We start from the raw sequence: 21,554 nt of genomic DNA on the forward strand, positions 1-21,554 counted from the left end.
CGTTTCCATCTCGAGCATTTTTCCTTCCCTACTGTCTTATTTGCTCCTATAACTTCAGTCCCCTTCTATCTCCAGGGTAAGAGTGATGTCCTTGGAATAAGACAGACTTGGGTTTGCACTCCCATTCAGCAACTTAATAGCCACCTATCATTGGGAAGACTTCTGAACTTCACAAATTTTGTTTCCTCATCTGTCAAATGACAGCACTGATGAGGCTACCTCTGGAGACAGCTGTGAGGACTGTTTGGTAAGGCATGGAAAGTACGTTCCCTGAGGCCAGGTATCTAAGCAACCTTTGTGGATCCAGAACACCTAGCGAAGTGCCATACATATAGACTGTGCATAATAATTTAACTCAATTGGTTGAGTTAAAATGAATTAGTGTAAGGAAAACACGCATAATATATCAGCTTCTAAACATATTCTCTCATATGTAAGCTTCCATCCTCAGGGAATCTCTGGCTTTTAAAAAGTATCTTTAAACATATAAATAACCATTTCAAAGGGTAACTACTACGACTTGCACCATAATCCTTAAATCCTCTGGTTTGAGATAAACTTGCCAGTTCATCCCTTTATGAAACTGACTAAAGTCCCTGGCCTCATATAACCATTGAACAATAGCCAATCTAAAATATTATTTTAGAAAATTTCCCATCAGAGAGAAAAATGGGAAATATTATCTAATTATGTAATATTTATAAGTCTATTAATTAGTCCTTTATTGTTCTTGCTCCTCTCCTGAAAGGAATGTATTATAGTGTAAAAGGCCCTTCACAACATTCAGAATAAAACTTGGAGTAAATCTCAGGTACAATTCTATCCACCAGCTTCCCCAATATTGGGACGGAATCTCTGAAGGAAGATTATCCAGGTGCCCCTTGTTTATGTATAGTAACCGATCTTATTATCTATATCATACATATTCTGTACATTTGGTGTCTCTGGACAAAGTCTTTTAAAGAATAGGGCTCAAGAAGGCCGTGTGGACAGGACGTGTGGCTGAAAACAGCAGTAACGGTGGCTACAGCCAACCCCCCGCCCCAACAATGAGGGTCACCACCCCTGCCTGCCAGCTACTCACCTCATCTTCCTTGTAGTATCACATTGTGTCCTTGGAAAAACAGATTTGGGTTAACCTACGACAAAGCTCTAACTGCACCTGTGACATAGGTCTCTCTGACTCCCGAACTGGGAACCGTGCTCTCTATCTCTGCAACTCTTACTTTTGACCCAGCTCATTCATAGGCATCTCCACTTGGGGATGACTTTTTGAAGAAATGGTTCTAGAAATTATGTCTGCTCCCTTATGAATCCATTTCCGACAAGTCTTTCCCGAATTCTCTCCACCCCTGGCTCTTCACTGCTTACAGGTTCTGTACACTCCAGTTGGATTCTGTCCGGCTTCTTCCCCAGGTTCCAGCTACAGCCAATACTAGCCTGACCCTCAGCGGGGCTTCACAGTGTCTCAAAAGCAGTCCGAGCATTAGACAGCGAAATCTTTCTCCGTTTTACTCTACTCATGGGCCCTGTTTTGTTGTCTGCAGTTAGAATAAACATATCTTTTTCACATGACAGTTTCTTAAAATATTAAGGAAAAAATGTCATGTTTACTCTAACTTTATTATTTTGAGGGTTAAATCCAAGATCCTTGGATTTCTTTTCCTGTGATGCAATTTGTACGCTTCCATGCAGTCCTACCAAGTAGTCTCATTATTCTCCTCTTGTAAGTCTACCTGAAAACGTGGGGTGCAAAAAAGAACACAGGACTCCACTCATGATCTGACCAGTTCAGAGTGAAGGTGAGAGACTACTTGATCTAGGCATGATTCTGCTAATGCCTGCTAAGACTACATTTATTCTTATACCGTTCAGTTGGCTCAGATTGGTGTGTTAATTGACTTTAAACATTAAAGTCGGCCTTTTCCCCACGGTCCTGACACACAGTCACATGTTCTCCCTTTAACCGGGTAACCTCAGCCCTTCCTTCTATCCCTAATTTTTAAACCTAAGATCAAACAGCAGATTTTTAAATGTGCTCCATTAATTTCCATCTTGTTGGTGCTGGCCCATCATTTCTGTCTGTTAAACATATTTAACTCTAATTCTCTCATTCAGCACGCTGGTGGCCTTTCTCTGTTTTACGATATCCGTAAATATTGCAAACTTATTTTTACTCCAGACAGTGAAAGAAATAACTAAGTCCAATAGCAAGGTCTCATGGCATAGAATACAAAAGAAATCTAGGTCTTGTATACTCATAAATTGATTAGTCAATTTAATTCCTGTCTAATCCTGTGGAGTCGGTTCTTTCAGGCTCATTATACAGGTGAGGAAACTGGAGCTCAGGACTAACTTGCTCAGGTCCATATAGCTAGTACACTAAGGAGCTAAGATTGAAAATTCTTTGATTTAAAAACTATATGCCTGTTTCACTATGTTTCTAGTCTTCCAATTGACATAACTATTTACAGGCAAAGGCAAGTTGATTAAAATTTTAAAAGAGTATTCAGATAAAATGTTAACTATATCCACACTTACAAAGGGAGATACATATTATCCAAACTCATATGAGTATATGACAGAATAGCATTCAATCAAAACCTTCACTTCTAGTCTACTAGGTAGAGACCATGGTACTGGGGACAAAAGTTGAAATTCACTTTACAGCTGTCATAGCTTCTGCATTCTTTACAAATGCGTATCTAATATTGAAAACCTCAAACTGCCTTAAGGCAGGCTCCAAGAATATCAAAGCTCCTGGAGAGCTGACTCATAATAACAAACACAGGCATTTGCGTGTGTTGAATTCACACAGCAAGAGACAGACGTGGGCATGTTCTACGGCTGGGTTTGCTTTCTCTGTGAATTCTGAAACAAAAAGTCCTCCCAAAAAGGTTGTTTACATACCCACTGGAGAAGAGGAAAAAATGCACATGGCTGGTAGAACCTCTCCCTCCCCCAGGAGAAAACCTGCCTTTAAGTCTTTCAGTAATTTTGTAAATAACTTGTTTTTATCATTGTAACTAAGTTACATTTCCCCCCCTTTGGGAATGTAATGCTGAAGATAGAGACATTATGATTCCTCTGCATGTTGAGGAAATAATTTTATATTTCTAATTACTACCATCTAGAATTATCCTTCTTCATTCATACAAGGAAAGGCATATTTTAATTGCAATTGCAGTATGTTCCAAAAATGGTAAAGGTTGATTCAAAGTCATATTTTTAAATATATAAGTTGCTTCCAGTAAAGTATTAAAATAGGATGAGCAAGAAGGTGAATGGGAGATAATCTATCTGTTGAAAACTAAAAATAATTTCTATTCCCAAAGAAAATAAAAAGCAGTTGTACCCAGTATGCATGCGGTCCAAGTGAATGTAATTTTCAATTTTTAATGTTTTAGAAGCAGTTTTAACATGTTCATCTTTCCTTTTTTTCTGTTTCTTTAACCCATTTTTGACCAAATTATACATACTTTTCATTTAAAAGTTTAATATACCATGGGTCCCATAATCATCAATGAAAAGTCAAACAACAGACAGACTAAAAGTACTTTTTTCCATGTTACTTAGTAGGAGGTTCACCGGGCAGAAGGATTAAGCACTTGTCAAGCGTATATTCCCAATATCTCTTATATTTGCATGATTTACAGAAAGTATTACTTGATTCAGGTTGTAATTTTCATAACTCATCTAGAAGGTTATATGGACTAATCTCAACATAAATAGTATTTACTCAACTGTAAATATAATTATTATGATTAAGATTTTACAACCACATGTAACCATATTTAAAATCACAAAATTGGATATAATACAAAAATATTCATATAATATTTTCGTTTCATTGGATTTGCGATTTTATAAAACGAGAAACATTTCTCTGTTATTAACTTTATCTGGGAGTGCTTAGTCGGGAACATAATAAAGTTTGCAAATATTGTGTTTGTGTATTAAAAATTAATTGAGCAACGTAGATAACATATCTCTGTTAAATATACAATCCCGGCATGTAGCACAAATGATTTACCTATAAAATTGTAACAACTAAGGATAAGCAAGTGCCACAAGTTGAGTAAATCAATATTTACCTTGTGTTTTCACTGGATCTGATATCTGGCTTGGATCACTAATTCCATATGCATTAGCTGCCCTCACAAGGAACAGGTAAATTGCATTAGGTTTGAGTCCTTTAGTGGCGAATGTTTCTGTTTTCACATTCTCTGCTACAGTCTGCCAGCTGCTCCCAGATGCATGGCTAAGGAGAGACATACAAGTTAGAACATGCGTATTTAATGGTAACTCACAAAACAGAACAACAGCTAGGAAACATCATCTGGACTCTACCTGAAGGCTTCTATAATATAAGACGTTGGAGTTGCCCCCGAATTCAAATTTGGTTGCCATGACAATGTCACTGTATTTCTGCTAACATCTGTAACTTCAGGTTTTGAGGGGGCACTAGGGATTAAATTAGGGTCGGTGGGTCTTGGAGGTTGAACTGGAACTCCAAATTCTGAAGAAGAGGAAAAGAACAGCAAATGTTTGCAGGCATACAGATAAGCACATAAATAAATGTAGACAACATAACCACACAACTACTAGGGCATCAGGACATGTACTTTATCTATTTACCAGTAAGGAAACAAGTGCATTGGAAGCAGTATTCTAAGGTAAAATACTATCATCTAATTTACCTTGGACTTCAATGTAAGCAGTCCACGTCGCTTCACCACTGGGGGTCGATGCAATGCAGGTGTACCGACCAGTGTCACCCAGCTGAGAAGACAGATGGAAAACAAATATTTGGAACAATCAAGAGCTCACTGGGCTGGAAAAACCATTATAGCTTTGTATAGGGCGCATGAATATGGATTAAATGAATATGGAGTGCATTAAAATTCACTCACCAGAAACTACCTCTTAATTGAATATATTTTTATTGAATGTGAAGGAAAATATTTCATGGGGATGTAAAAAATTTGTTATATGGTTATTCTGATTATATAATAAAACATGATATTTAATTACAATAACATTATTTTTGGTGTCAGGGTCAATACATAATTCAAAGGGTTAGTCTTTACTGCTAAATTTTATCTTTATAAAGTCACATAATAAGACTGATAAAATGTCACCAATGCCTACTCTTGCTATTTCTTATTTTATCAGTTACAACTATATGGATACCTGAGATAAACAAATATTTATGAAAAAAGGATAGACACAAAATGATTTCTTCGTATTCAATTCTTTTCACCACTTTTTTAAAACCTTAACTTAAGGTAGTTTAATAAGTGTAAAGCCAAACCTGAGCTGGAATGAACACTCTGTCTCCCTTCTAAAGACTGAATGCCAGAATACAAACACAGGTCACATGTTCAACTTTAAAATCATCAGCATTATAATGAACCCATATACCTCTGCTTAAGGTAATAAGTTTCTCTTCAAGTAATGTTTGGTAAAGCAAGATTGTCATCTTGCTCTGGCAGTTACAATAAGGAAGTCACAATAGTTGTCACAAAGAAGTACAACATATTAACTTTTGTGGCACATAAAATGAACTGTTATGCTGATCTAAAAAGCCAAAGAAGCCACCCATAATAGGCAATAAAGCAATTGAAATTTATATTTTGTACTGACAAGGCTATTCTTTCATATGCCTCATAAGCTTGTCTGATCTTGAGCTGAAAAGAAAAAGAAAAATTAAAACAAAACAACACAGTCCTGACAGAACAGGTATGTGATGTGATGCCCTAGGAAGATAAATCCCTAAATTGTTCCCACAAACCTGTGGGCTTTCATCATTTAACATTCTGATTTGAAATGTACACTCAGTGTGTACATTGCTTTATATTTTTTTTGTTTGCATTTATAGTATTCTGTAATTGCAAAATGCTGAACCAAATATTCACAATAAAACTGTTCAAGTACATTACACGTAAAATGGTACTGGGAAATAGCTTTGAAAAAATGCTCTGTGGAATAAATGACTACATCATATCACACCTTAGAAGGTTTTCTGTTTTGTTTCCCCTCCCACAAATCCCTATTTACTTTCCTCAGTAGGACTCAAAAACCTTTTTATCTCCTCCATATAAAACCTTAAATTACTTGCCATGGGCTAAATTATGAGTCAAATCATCTTAAATACACACAGTGGAATGTCTGAAAGAATCAAGCATCAAATTAAAAATATATTAATACTGTTATTTGGCATTTCATTAAGTCAAAAATTAGAGACTTCAACACTAGTTGCTGGAGGCAAAAACAAAGTGAAACAAAATGGGAAACCCGGGGTGACATTTCAAGTTACCTTCGCGTATCGGATCTGCAGTACTCCAGTCTCCAGCTGTTTAATTCTAGAATCTTGGGTGGAAACAAGGACTCCATCCTTTCTCCATAGAATCGTGGGCACTGGACTGCCTGTGGCCACACAGCTGAGCACTAAAGTACCATCCACTGCTACAGTCTGATTCACAGGCCCTTGTCGAATGACTGGGGGAGGCCGGTCTGCAATCACTGCCAGAAGAAACAACAGGAAATAGATTTCTGCAACTGGAAACAATTTTCTAATCATCGAAGCAACAGCAGTTGCTCTAGGCTTTGAAACAAACTAATTAAACAAGTAATTAAAGTAGGAGACATGAATTATTCAGAACGCATTTATATGATACACTGATTTAGAATATTAAAATGAGATAAAAATATACTCCTTTCAAACGACCAACCACTGACGGAGCTTGCTGCACTGTTCTAGGTACCTACTTATCTTAAGAGTTCAAGGGACTAAATAAGGATTGCGGAAAGTGAAGTAGATGTAGTGATGGGAGATGGAATGCTGTACTTTTTAAACTTTAAAATACATAGAAAATAAAAAATAATAACAAGAACAAAAATCACGTACCCCAATGAAACTTTTTGAGATGAATTTTCATAAATGAACTAAAGCCAACTTGATATTTGACAACTGTTTGCTGTCACATGGAAACAAATACTAGCATGTTTGACAATTTGGGATTCAAAGAGATGCTTTGGACTTTCATAATTTATAAATCAGTATGATTGAGCTCTTTTTATCTTGGAATTCTTTCTATTAAAATAATACATGGGTAAAAATTTCCCAATTCAGAGTAAGTGGAAAACTGCCAAATATATTGTTGGTAGGCTAATGTAAAATTATAAAGCAAGTTGATGTCCTAACCTAGGAATATCATAGTTCCATATTGAAATAATAGGAATGGGAAAACACTTGCTAATTCTATTATCTTAATAGTTTTAGTGTACAATGGATGACATTTTTATAATATACACTTGAAATTATTCCTATTAGTACATGAAAAACCTAAAACCTAAAAACATTATCTGAAATAATAAACAATTTCACAGAAAGACCAAAACGACTGTAGGGAAATAGAATAACTCCTGCATTAGAGATGTTCTCATCCCCTGACCTAGGCAATTTCGGTGAAACTCCATACATGTTTCTTTAAATGAATAAAAAAATTAAGTTTACAAATTTTTTTCCTTATTAAGCTTTAAAATTCTGAATATTAGTTACAAATTGTAAAAGTCACAAATATACAAAAGACAATTCTAAGCGGCTGCCCGATGAAAGGGAACTAACTGCCTGCCAGACTAACTAAATTTTGGATGCAACCATTTGCAAAGCTGGATGTGTCACACTCAAAGTCTTATGTACCAAAGAATTTTCACAAGCTGGAGTCATACTTCAATTTGTTTCTCACTTATCATGCAATAATTATTAGTTTTGTGCATTTCCTCCAAGAAAAACAAGAAAGCAACAGAGTGAAATCAACAACTGTGAATTTTTACTCCACCCCTGCAATTCTCTTCCATCCTTGGTTACTAGTGTGAAATTTGTTAATACCAGGGAGGTACAGGGATGCATTAGAAGGCTGACGTTTGAAACTTGGCAGGAGTGTGTTTCAGATACTCCATGGATGAAAAACATAAGCCAATAATTCCTTTGCTTATAATTATTTGATGTTTTCTACATTATCTGTTGAAAGTGACTAAAATAAAACCAGAGGCCCCTCCAGATAAGTATGAAAAAAAGAATGCAAGTGTTTTATTGCATTTGGGGTTTTGTAGGACTCTGTCGCCTATGTTACCTTGATTATAAGTATAAATCAATATTTATTTCCAGACATTAATTAAAATAGCAATATAGGGCTTCTTTATAACTGATTAGAATTAAGTCTAGTAAATATAACAAGACTACTAAATCTATTAGGAATAATCCAGTATCTGTAGATTTATTCAATTTTCTATACCTTTATAATTCTTTGATACTTGCGTCATGTTTAGAATCATCCACACTTCCCCATCCACCCCAAAACATTTTTTAAAAGATTTTTATTAAAATATAGCTAACATACATTATTATATTAGTTTCAGATGGACACCATAGTTATTCAACATTTATATTCCTAAAGAAGTGACACCATGATAAGTCCAGCAACCATCTGACACTGTACCACGCTATCACAGTATTATAGACTACATTCCCTATGCTTTACTTTATATCCTCATGACTATTCTGTAACTACCAATTTGTAGTTCTTAATCCCCTCACCTTTTTTCAGCCTACCCTCAACTCCCTCCCATCTGGCATCCATCAAAACGTTTTCTGTACCTACAAGTTTGTTTCTGTTTTGTTTATTTTGTTCTTTAGATTCCACATATAAGTGAAATCACATTGCATCTGTCTTTTCCTCTCTGACATACTCCACTCAGCACAATTCCCTCAGGTCCGTCCATGCTGCCGCAAATGGAAAGAACCCATTCTCTTTCACAGCAGAGCAATATCCCATTGTATATATGTACCACCTCCACTTTATCCATTCTTCCATCATTGGATGCCAAGGCTGCCTCCACATGTTGGCCATTGTAAACCATGCTGCAATGAACACAGGGACGCACACATCCCCTCGAAGTAGACTTTTGGGTTTCTTCAGAAAATACCCAGACATGGAATTACTGGGTCCTTCTTTGTCTCTTGTTATGGCCTTTGTTTTAAAGTTTATTTTGTTTGGTGTAAGTACTGCTACCCCAGCTCTTTTTGTCATTTTTTTTGTTTTCATTTCATGTTCATGAAATATCTTTTTCCATCTCTTTACTTTGTATGTTGGGTTTCTTTCTATGTAAAGTGGGTCTCGTGTATGTAGCATATATAAAGGTTTGTTTTTGTTTGTTTGTTTGTTTTTATCGATTCAGCCCTCTTACGTCTTTTGATTGGAGCACTGAATTCATTTGCGTTGAAAGTAATTGTTGATAGATATGTAGCTATTGTCATTTTATTAGCGTTTCCCCAAAAATAAGATCTAGCAGACCATCAGCTATAATGCGTTTTTTGGAGCAAGAATTAATATGACCCAGTCTTATTTTAATAATATGATACGATATGATACGATACGATACGATACGATATGATACTGGGTCTTATGTTAATTTTTGCTCCAAAAGACACATTAGAGCTGATGGTCTGGCTAGGGAAACACAGTACTTATTATAAAATTTTGATCTTTTTTTTTTCTTCTGTATTAAAGCAGTTACTCTAACATTCCTTGTAATACTGTGGTGGTGATTAACTCCTTTAGATTTTTCTTGTCTGGGAAGCTCTTTATCTGCCCTTTGATTTTAAATGATAGCCTTGCTAGGAAGAGTACCTTTGGTTGTAGGTCCTTGCTTTTCACCATGGTGAATATTTTGTGTCATTCCCTTCTGGCCTGCAATGCTTCTGTTAAAGAATCAGCTGATAGTCTTAGAGGAGCTCCCTTTATAAATTACTGGTTGCTTTCCTCTTGCTGCTTTTAGGATTCTCTCTTTGTCTTTAACCGTTGCCATTTTAATCATAATGTATCTACTATGGGCCTGTTTGGGTTCAACTTGTTTGGGACTCTCTGTGCTTCCTGCACTTGCATGTGTATTTCTTTCTCCAGGTTAGGGAAGTTTTCAGTCATGATTTCTTCAAATAGGTTTTCAATGCCTTGCTTTCTCTCTTCTCCTTCTGATACCCCTATAATGTGAACGTTGTTATGCTTGATCTTGTCCCAGAGGCTCCTTAAACTATCCTCAATTTTTTGTATTCTTTTTTCTTTTCATTGTTCTGATTGAGTGTTTTAAGCTACCTTGTCTTCTAAATCACTGATTTAATCCTCTGATTCATCTAGTCTGCTGGTGATTCCTTCTAGTGCATTCTTCATTTCAGTAATTATGTTCTTCACATCTGACTGGACCATTTTTATGGCTTCTATGTCCGTTTTTATGCTTGTTATCTCCTTGTTGAAATTCTTTCTAAGTTCCTTGAGCATCCCTATAACCATTGTTTTGCACTCTGTATTTGGTAGGTTGCTTGCCTCCATTTCATGTAATTCTTTTTCTGGAGTTTTCTCCTGTTCATTTGGGACATTATTTTTTGTTCCTCATTTTGGCTGCCTCTCTGTTTGTTTCCATGTAATAGGTAGATCTGCTATGTCTCCCAGTCTTGGCCAGGTGGTCTTATGTAGTAGGTATCCTGTGGGACCCAGTGGCATGCTCTCCCTGGTCAACTGCTCCAGGTGTTCCAGGAGTGTCCCTTGTGTGGGTTGTGTGTGCCCTCCTGGTATAGTTGATTGCTTTTGGCATGTCAGTGAATGGCTGTGGGGTTTGGCCACGTCCACAGCTTACAGGCTGCTGTGCATGCGGCTTACCCCACTGAGTGGAATTCACCCCAGTGAGCTCTGGTGCCTGTTGAGACTGCCCTTTGTGTGTTTGGGGGTTAATTGAGCAGTGCTCTGCTGTAGTCTTCAGCCAGCCTCCCAGCATGATGGTTCTGGGGCTTCTGGGAGGGGCTCCAGTGCAGTCCAAAGTCACTTGCTGCCTGTGAATGGCCCAGGTCTCACCCACTGCCTGTGACCATACAGGGCCTACCTAGTAGGAGCTACAAAGCAATCCACAGTTATTTGCTGCCTGGGCTAAATCTGGAGGAATGTGGAAGAGGCCATGCTGTGAACCAAGCATGTCTGCCATCAGTACTGGGCCTGGGGTAGCTCTACAAAAAGCCAAGACACCCCAATGTCTGCTGCCTCCTCTTGGCTCCCTTCAGGTTCAGCTACTGATAAAGACTCACGCGGTACGCAAGTTGGGTGAGGCAGGATCTCAGGGAATCACAGAGTGGGAAGAGTTGAGGCAAGCAGGTTAATGTAGATTATTGTTTGGTGCCAATGCTGAGCCTGGAGTTATTCAGCAAGTCTCAGAGCACGTCGAATCCAATTGTCACCTGTGTGAGGCCCATGGATTCCAATAGTTTTTCCAAGAAAGTGTGCAGTCCAGATGGGGCTGGCTGCTCCCTGAGAAAGTGCCTCCAGCATTGGGGGAGTTGGGTGGGGTGGAGTCCCAGTGGAGCTCACCAGAACAATTAATATTCAGATTTGGCCAGGAGGGACGGGGGCGGGCTCAACATAGGAAAGATGGTGCCTGCCTGCCAGCTGCATGGAACGCCCCACACAGGGAAAATAGCAACTGTCCTCTAGGCCTCACTTGGAAGTCATACTCCTCAGTCTGCCTCCCTTTTGCCTCCAATACCCTCCGTGTCACCGTCCTTCCTGCCAGAAGCCAAGATAAATGACTACAAGTTAGTGAGGCTGTGTTTGGGCTGCTTAAGAGAATGTCTGGGTTTCCTGCAGCTTTCTGCCCCACCCAGATGGTTGGAATCACCACTCTTTTTCACAGTCAGATGTTGCGGGGTCTCCTGTTTCCAGCACTAGTACTCAGGGCTGGGGAGGCCGGTGTGGGGCTGGGGTCTCTTACTCCTCCAGGGGGGACCTCCATGGCCGAGGTATTGCTCCTGATTCTCAACTGTCACACAGAGGTTTGGGGTCAGTTTGTTTTGCGTCTTCTCCTCTCCTACTAGTCTCGACATGGCTTCTTCTTTAAATCCTTCATTATAAAACTTCTGTTCAGCTAGCCTTCAGATGGTTTTCCAGGTTGATTGTTCCATAATTCAGTTGTAATTTTAGTGTGTTCATGGAAGGAGGCAGGCACAGTGTTTATCCACTCCACCATCTTGAATCCCTCTCAGTTTCCCAAAAAATTGAATGGTGCTGTTTCTCTGTTATTTATTTCTTCCTGGTTTACACTGGGTAGTTTATGAAAATAAAGTACGAAAGGAGTAGGGTTAATTATCAGCTTCACCATCTGTCATGTGTCTCTGGGCAAGTTCCTTAAATTCTCTAAGCCTCAGTTGTTTTTTTTTATCTGTAAAATATAATAATAATAATACTTCAGGAAAATAGCAGTTGTTTTAACCAGCTCAGGGGATTGTTATGAAGATTTAAACAGAATAACAGATATGAAACTGCTTTCCTAATTGCAAAAAGCTAGACATATATATATATGAATTGTGAAAATTTTCTGTAAAAAGTAATATACAAATCAAAGCTAAATGAGTTAATTAAAGCAATTTCATGTTTTTAGATAGAAAAAATGAAACATTTTGGCGTTGTCATAGATTAGAATACAATACTGATGAAATGTTTAAATTTACACAAACTAAAGAGTGTCGTACACATATGACTCAAACTTAACTTTACGATTTGTGAGACAAACCACAAATTAAGGTTCTGATATTTTACACTGAGCTTATTAGAATAAATTATCCGGCAATACAATAGAGAATTATAAGAAACGGAAACACATTTTTAAAAAGTAAGTGCATAGACGTTGGCATCAGAAACATGTAGCTCTGAAGAATGAAGAAGTTCCATCTCTGTGCTATCTGATACAGAAACAGTGCAAATGGCTACTGAGCACCTGAGTGTGGCTAGTGTGACTGAGAAACTGAGTGTGTAATTTTACATTTTAATCAATTTAAATAGCCTCGTGTGGCAAGTGACGACCAGGTTGGAAAGTGCCAAATTTTGTTTTCAATCTCAGTTCTGGTACTTACTGTCTGTAGAACGTGGGCATACCGTTTCAACATCTTTGGTCTCCATTTCTTCATTTGTAAAATGAGATGCTATCGCATTTGAAATTGTTGATACGTGAAAAGTTCTTAGCATGTTTCCCGGCCCAAAGAAAGCATTGAATAACTGTACGTTTGTTATCAGGATAGTGGTAATAGTGGTGGTAGTAGTCCTGGTATAAGCAGTCTGACAGGTGGAAAAACCCTGTTACAGCAGAGTTTATAAAACTTTGCCTATCTTTTACCCATATTCAGTGAAAATTTAAAACCCTAAAAGATGAGGGCATATCATCAGAAGTAGTATTTTGTCACCTCAAAAATGATTATCATGAAGACTATGTTAATACATATAAATATTTTTATAAGGTTATTTTAAGTGAAAAAGAATACAAAATGACATACACACACTGACTGGTGTAAAGTATGAAAAATTCACATTTATACATTAACAAACATTAGTTATAGTATATCACAATTGCTATCAGTTTGCAAACATATCTCACAAATCCCTGAAGTAGGCTGTAACATATTATCCCATTTTAGGAATCAGGAAACTGAAAGTTCAAGTGCTTTGTCCAAATCAAATAGTTGGTAATTGGCAAATCTCTCTTTTTAGAATAAAAGTTAACAATCTTTCCACTGTATATCAATAAGTTTTGAGATGTGAAGCAAGTGGTTTTAAATTATATACATCACTTTATAACCACTACGTTTTGTAACATTCTAGTAATAAAGAGAAGAAACATTTTCAGTTAAACAGGTGATATGAATTTCTACGTTCCTGAGTCAAATGCTATTTGGAGTAGGCCACAGATACCGAGAAGCAACATTTCAAAGACAGCAGAACTCCACCATATTCTGCACGTCATGCTTTACTCTGCCTTTGGCTTTCTTCAGTGTGCAAACAGTAAAGACATAAGGTCAAAAAGCTAAAGTCAAAATAGTATCCAGAAAACACTCTGTCTACTAGCTATCCTCTTGACTTCACTTGGTCAAGTATAAATACTGACATTGTCAGCTTTCGAGATGATAGTTTACCTATGAAGAATGAGGCTAGAGTAGTAAGTTGTTTGTACAATATCAATCAACCCTAAAATAAAGACAATAAAACTAAACTAAAAACACAGTATAACCACAGCAAACACAAAACCACCTTAAATCTCTCCAGATAGTGTAAGATGGAACACGACATTTAGTGTTAGGAGTGAATTGGCTAATAGGGATAAATCTGAAATCACCAAATTTAGGGTTTTTGTTTTTGTTTCAGTTGAGCAAAAGTTGCTATCCTTGATCTATTCTCACGAATACAGCAATTCATGATAATGCCATGTCAGATGGCATATGGAAAGTTTTGCTGTCAATGATTAATCATGAGATTAATAAGAGATACTTGAAAATATTTTACCACAGTTTTCTTATGTCTTTTTTCACGTACACCTGTATATACAAGTTGCTTGTACATATACAAGTTGCTTTATAAAACTGTAATTATAAATGTACATTCAACTCTCCATTCTACTTTTTCTACATGTTGATTTTATTGATCATTGTTAAATTCATTACATGATCTTCACAACCATAATTTATTAGCTGTAATGAATGTAAGAAATTGCAAAAACTTTTCAGGTCACTCTAAGTTATTTGAGCCAGTACATATATAATACCCATCACACAGAGAGGTAAGAGTTCAGACTTTTGAATGAGACAATTCTAATTTTGAATTCTGCCTTAATCAATAGCTAAGCATTTAGTTCTTTCTTCTTTGTAACACTCATGACAAAAGAAAAAAAAATCTTTGGAGCACCTACAGTGTGTCAGGCTTTGAAGGTTACTGTGTATATATTTAACTTGATTAGCCAGACATGAGCCCTGCTCACATGGAACTTATTACCTAATGGAGATTACAGGAAAATAAACAGAGAAGACAGGAAAGTATAGGATGCAATCTACACATATCCATACATGCATATACAAGGGTGGAGACATAGGTCCCACATTTAAAGAGTTAAGAAATACTTCTTGAAGGAACTGACATTTCAAGTCACTGGAAACCGCATGTGCAGAGGTATTAAGGTGAAGGAAAAACATAGCAAACGATAAAATTAGGACATGCGAGCAACACAGTCTTCAGAGATGAACCTGCAGAAGTTAATCATGAATTGTAATACATATTAAGGAATATAAACTTTATTCTGAGAGCAGTGGGAAACAAAATAACAAAATTAATGTATTAAAAAAATCACTCTGTAATTTTTTTTAATTGCAAAAGGGTATCTATAAAATGCTAGGTAACATTATACTTACTGATAAAATAGTAAATGATTTTCCCTTGAAGATAGGATCAAGAAAAATATTTCCACTATTACCAATTCTACTAATTATATTGGAGATCATAGACAATGCTCAAGTAAAAGAAATAAAAGGTATACATACTGAAAAGAAGAAGCAAAATTGGTTTATTTGTAGTTGACACACTTTGTTCGCAGACATTTCAAAATAATCTACATACAAACTCTTAGAAATAAAGAGTGGATTTAGCAAAATTGCTGGATACAGGGTTAATATAAAAAGTCAATATACATCTTATTTTAAACAATACCATAATGAAATATATATATATATGTCATATATATATATATATATATATATATATATGCAGTCATATGAAAAAAATCATAAAATATCATAGGTATAAATCTGCTAAAATGTGTGCAAGACCTCTACCCTGAAAACTATAAAACATTGAGAGATTTAAAGATAGATCTATATCTATATTTATATAGGTGTATATATCTATATCTATCTATCTCTGAAATTGTTCAATAATTTGAGTGGAATGAAAATTCAAAACTCAGATTTTTTCGTTTACTTATAATGTGTGAGCATGTGCATAAAAATTAACAAGTTGATTTTTAAAGCTTATAACAAAATGCAGAGGACCTTTAGTAGCCAATCCAAAATAAGAAAAACAAAGCTGGAGGCTTCCACTACCAGTTTGTAAGACTTACCAGTAAGCTACATTAAGACCATTTATATAAGTACTGATATAAAAGGTTAAGGAAACAGAATGGCGGAACAGAAGTAGACCCACACATTTATGTTCATTTGAATTATGATTAAGATGCCACTGCAATTCAGTGCTGAACAGACTGTCTTTGCAATAAATGATTTTGGAACAATTAGTATCCATATAGGGGGGAAACATAATTTTGGCCCTATTTTCCACCATTTACAAAAACTGATTTAAGATGGATTAAAATCCTAAATCTCAAAGGTACAGACAATAAAGTTTCAAGACAAAGAGTTAGGAGAACATCTTCATGAACTCAAAGCAGGGCAGAAAACTAAAAGTACCAACTATATAAGAAAAAACAAAAACATTGGTTCTCATTAAAATTAGCTAAAATCATTAAAAGAATGCATGAGAAGAAATATTTATACATATATCTGACAAAGACTTGTATCTAGAATGTATGAGAAAACAAAAAAGTAGAGAAATGAGTACATGCATCCACCAAAAGGCAAACCAAGATAATTGAATGCACATGCCAACCAGTAGACTTGTACAGGTTTATTTAGCTTTATTGATAAAAGCCCTAAACTGAAAACAATCCATCAATAGAAGAATATATAAATAAATTGAGAACTATTCACACAATGGAGTACTATACAGCAACAAAAAGGGATATACATGTATATATACACATATATATATATATACATATATATTTATTTTAGGTGTATGTGAATATATGTACATATAAATACATATTTCATATATTCATATGTATACATATTTTTTCTTCTCAAATCATTATTATTACTATTATCCATCTAATGGTTTGGAGATTTTCTCCATCACTGTCATTATACCATATTTGGAATTAATTACGTTTAGGGGAGCCAATAAAAAAGAATAAAATCACATTATTAAGAAAAATTGTTCATCATCTAAATTGTGAATTGAATTTATTAATAATGCACTTATCTCCTTAAAATGGAAGAAAGGAAAAGGATGATCTATTACACTAAGACATTTTAAAATAGCTTTTTATTTTCCAAAACATGGAAACATCCCCCTATGCAGCTATTTAGTATAAACTTTTCTTTGAATAACTTCTATGCTTTTGAGAGTCTGCCTTGATGTAGAAATTTATAGTACCGCCAGGTTAAATTAAGAACGATTTTAGACTTAATCATTGCATTAACATCCTTTTAAGCTTTCCACCAAAATTGCTGTAAGTAAGGATACAAAAGTTGAAAATAAATACATGTACTGGTACTTTCGTTAGACCCTCAGCAAACTTGGATATTTTGAAATAAAATGCTCTACTTTACCATCAGTAACTTCCAAATACGCTTTTGTGATGATACTTCCGGCAACATTTAAAGTCTGGCAGATATAATAACCAACATCAGATCGCTGGACATTAGTAATAGTGAGGTCACCAGTCTGGGAGACCGAAAAACGGCTGGATGACTGGGGTGGCTGATATGAGAAAAGAAGATTCTAGAACACAGAATGTGGAAGGAAACAATAACAACAGGTTAATTGCCAGGTTCCAATATTTTGGCATATATACATATATATTTGGCACATAGATATAGATATAGATATAAACATATACATACATACATACACAAACACACCACATACACATACATATATGCATATGGGCACAAATAAGCTAAATGTTCATGACATGCTCAATATGCACATATGTAAACTTATAAATACACAAGTTTTAATGATTCCATCTTAAATAGGGTTATTAAAATTTCTAAATAAATTCTAAATATTGATATATGCTTTCATAATTATCAGTTTCAAACAATACTAGATTTTAAAGTGTATTAGATATCATTAGAGTTAAGTTTTATAAATTTAACCAAAGCTGAGTCAAAAGTTTTGCTTTATATATATGTGAATCCTGTATGTATATATATAAATAATATATATATAGGAAATATGTGTGTGTGTATACACACATATATACGTATATACATATATATAATTATTAGGATTATAAACACTAAGTCTTTTAATATGTAAAGAAAATTAAAATTTAAGCACATAGTTCTGACAAGTTAAGTTCAAAGATATTATTTTTGGCACCATAACAAGGAGATCTGTTGGCCTTCCATTATAAAAGTTCAGTAGCCTCTATCAAATTAACAATTTCTTGTTTCTCTTGTTAAATGAGAACATATATGAATTTAAGAATTCATAACAGAGCTTTATTTCTATAGAAAATTATCTTAAATACAAAGTAAAAACTAGGTGTGATGTTCTTTTGTGGTACAAATTTCTCACGTTTGCCAGAGGGAGTGTATATTTTATGCAAAACAACATATCATGTCATTGTTTTTAATGAAATAAAAATATCAATATTTCTTCTAACAAAAATAAAGTTGTTCCTTTTAAAAAGTTAGTTGCCTTTTAACATATATCATTTTATAAACGCTTAACTACTCTTCCATGGCTATATGTCCAATGACAAAATTTAGGAAAAAGCAAGCTGTATCATTAAACCAAACCTAACTAAAGTTATCTTCACATTTGCTATAAAGTTTAAACAACTTAGTAAATTATTTAAATAAATAACTAAATCATCTAAATGGATTCACTATTATTTCTATGGATTTTCTTATATAATGCACTTCCAATTCTTCCTGCTCTACTAAAATATTTTGTTTTTTCTTGTCATTAATTTGCTGTCAGCAAACTTAGTCCTTTGAGGCCAAATGTAATGTGTTAGAATCAACGAACATACTAGAACTCAAATGAAGGTCTACATACCATAATCAAGTTAATATTTGCCTACCAAAGTAAAAAACAAAATTAAACTTGATAGCATTGCCTGCAAAAATTAATGAATGCAGTCAGTAAATAACCTATATGTTATTTATATGAGCACAATATGAGCAAAACCATGAAACAACACACTCAAGATTGATTTACAGAAAAAAATCAGAGGTTAGAAATAACTGTATTAATAATGAACGAGAATCCTTTTTTCCAAGTATCAGAGACAAAAGGGAAATGTTTCCCTTTACTGAGGAAGTTAAGCCATTAAGAGAAAGGAAACAAAATCTTACATTTTAAAATAGTTTTTCTACATTTTAAAAACTATTTTAAAATTTGCTAATTTTAAAAGTAAATTTGTTTCAAAATTTCCTTTTCATTAAGCTGAAGTCCAATAGTGAACTTCGAGTTCATAACAGCATGGTTTTCTATATTCCAGTTTCAAGGTATATAGAAAATTATGGTTTATGAAATGTTTAGACAGTAGGATTTAATACCAAATATTGATGACATATGATAGTTGTCAAAGAATTATAATATACTGAACTGTATTTAACATGTGATCTATAATTTCACGGTTTGATGAATTATATATATATATATATATATGTATATATATTTATATGTATTACACACAAACAACACATAGACATCAATTAAAACATAAAGAAATGAAAAGACACTTCAGATTTCTGGTACTTTCAGAGAAATTACACTGAAAATTATCATCTGTTTTAAATGTGTGTAAATCTCTTTTAATATATAACTAAGGATATCTGAATAACAGAAATAACTGTTTACATTATGTTGAGAAAAATAGTGTTTTTTAAGTGTGGCAATAAAGGTAAATTATGTACAATAAAACAGTTACTATTCTACATATATATACTACCCTGTGTACCAAAACTAGGCAGGGAACATTGCTTTGGGAATTAAAACAATGAAGGAAATTTTGTCTTCTCTCTCATTGCTAAAATTTTCTAGGATACTCAGGAATTTCTCCATTCTCTGAAAGAGGCAGCTATATGGCCAAATAATATGTTGTTTTTTATTATGTATCTGACACCATCTTTGCTGATTGAAATAACAGAACAAGTTTGTACCTGACTCCCCTCTCTCCTCCAAAAAATAGCTGGTTGAGGATTTCCAGTTGCTTCACACTGAAAAGTTACAGTTCTTCCCAAGGCAACCACCTGGTCACGGGGTTTCACAACAAAATGCGGAGGTTCTAAAGGAGATGAAACAAATTACACTGAATCAAAAACATGCAGTCGTCCCGAGACAATTTGATGATAAGCCAGTGCTGCCGTTATTTTATACAACTCTTTATGTACTACAGTACATGATGTATAAATTCTCATCCTTAATTCAGTTGAAGCTAAATTGTTACATGCGTATTTATAAAATGGAATAGAGTTGTTTTGTAAAAAGGTGTATGTTACCTGATCTTCTACGATTAACCTCCATATTAAAAGAGTTCTTGAGCTACAATTTGACCCTTGACGTTCACGATACACCTGAAATTTGTTCTATTTTTCTCATTTAGAGTTGCTTAAAGGTGAATGGACTTTTATCATTCACACAAGGTCTTCCTGGTGTAGGAAGGTCCTAAAATTAATTTAACTCCAAAACTCCTGAAATACTACCATGCAAATTGTAACCATTTAAAATCCTCAGTCCAATTACTTGCATAGAAATGAATTTAAACCAATAGTAGAGTCAAGTACCTCCTTCATTTACATAGGCAAGGGCATGTTCAAACAGAATATATATGGAAATGAGAGCAAATTTGAAACATCTGCTCATCCTGACATTATAAATACTGCCAGCTTTGTCCAAACTGTTTGATTTATACAGACTTAAATGGCCACTTCATCCAGCAGTAAATAGAGTGTCAGAAAATTGTGTCAGTTAACATTGAGAGCAATGGCAGCTGAAACCATTAGGTGTGCTGATGGAGTCACTCCTGGAAAAAAAAAAAAAATGCTTCTTTGGGCTGTGCTTTATGCTTGGAAAAATGTGTACTGAATGTAAGTCTTTTTATATACTGTTTACACATTTCAAATTCATTTCTTATCAGCTGTCTGAAACACCTAATTATTCTCTCCTCTTGTCTCAGTTCAAACTGAAGTGAATGTTTCAAGCCAGACGTTGAACAGTTTATACAGAATAGAGTTCTTCTAATCCACTTTTTAAGATTGTTTCATTGTTTCTAACATTTTCTTTGAAAGTACTTTAGTTACTCATGTCAGTCACTTAGGATAATTCCGTAAAGTGAATATATATCAGAAAATTATATTCAGACTATGTCCACAAATGTTCCCTTCTGCTCACAAGAATATGATTCCTTTGTTAATGAAGGTGAGGATTTAAAAGGGTATGTTTTCTGATCAACTGCATCTAAGACATATATACAACTATGTATGATATATATCATATATACACTTTATAAATGATATATATTAATTGAAATATAAACCTCTTAAATAAAGGGATATGTAAAACAACTTGCCCAAAGATTACATGGTGGCAAAACTGAAGAAAGCAATTAGATAGCCTAACTTATTCTATACTCCCTTTTTATTTTTAATTGAGGCTTAGTAGAAATTATACCATTTGACTAGAAAATTATAGGAGACCTGAAAAATCAGGTCAAATGCCCTCAAATGTCCTGTAACTTATAGGGAAGAAAATACAAATTTAGGAGGTGGAGTTTAAGTTCAATTTGGTAATGCTGAAGTTCTAGCTTATAATTTGTTTTTTTAAACTCTGATTGTA

General features: G+C 34.8%; 1 protein-coding gene across 8 annotated transcripts in view; it reads right to left on the bottom strand.

Moving 5' to 3' along the window:
- ROBO1 (roundabout guidance receptor 1) overlaps positions 1-21,554 on the bottom strand; it is a 1,124,592-nt gene that overhangs the window by 66,031 nt on the left and 1,037,007 nt on the right. For all 8 annotated transcript variants that reach the window (XM_081074401.1, XM_081074396.1, XM_081074400.1 and 5 more), the window contains 6 exons: positions 19,880-20,004; positions 17,309-17,480; positions 6,320-6,525; positions 4,701-4,782; positions 4,351-4,519; positions 4,095-4,261 (listed from right to left, as the gene is read on the bottom strand). In XM_081074401.1, coding sequence (XP_080930527.1) covers positions 4,095-4,261; positions 4,351-4,519; positions 4,701-4,782; positions 6,320-6,525; positions 17,309-17,480; positions 19,880-20,004 — 921 coding nt within the window. The remainder of the gene's footprint in view (positions 1-4,094; positions 4,262-4,350; positions 4,520-4,700; positions 4,783-6,319; positions 6,526-17,308; positions 17,481-19,879; positions 20,005-21,554) is intronic.

The sequence above is a fragment of the Rhinolophus hipposideros genome (genome assembly GCF_964194185.1).
Source record: "Rhinolophus hipposideros genome assembly, chromosome: 2".
NCBI classification, from domain to species: Eukaryota; Metazoa; Chordata; class Mammalia; order Chiroptera; family Rhinolophidae; genus Rhinolophus; species Rhinolophus hipposideros.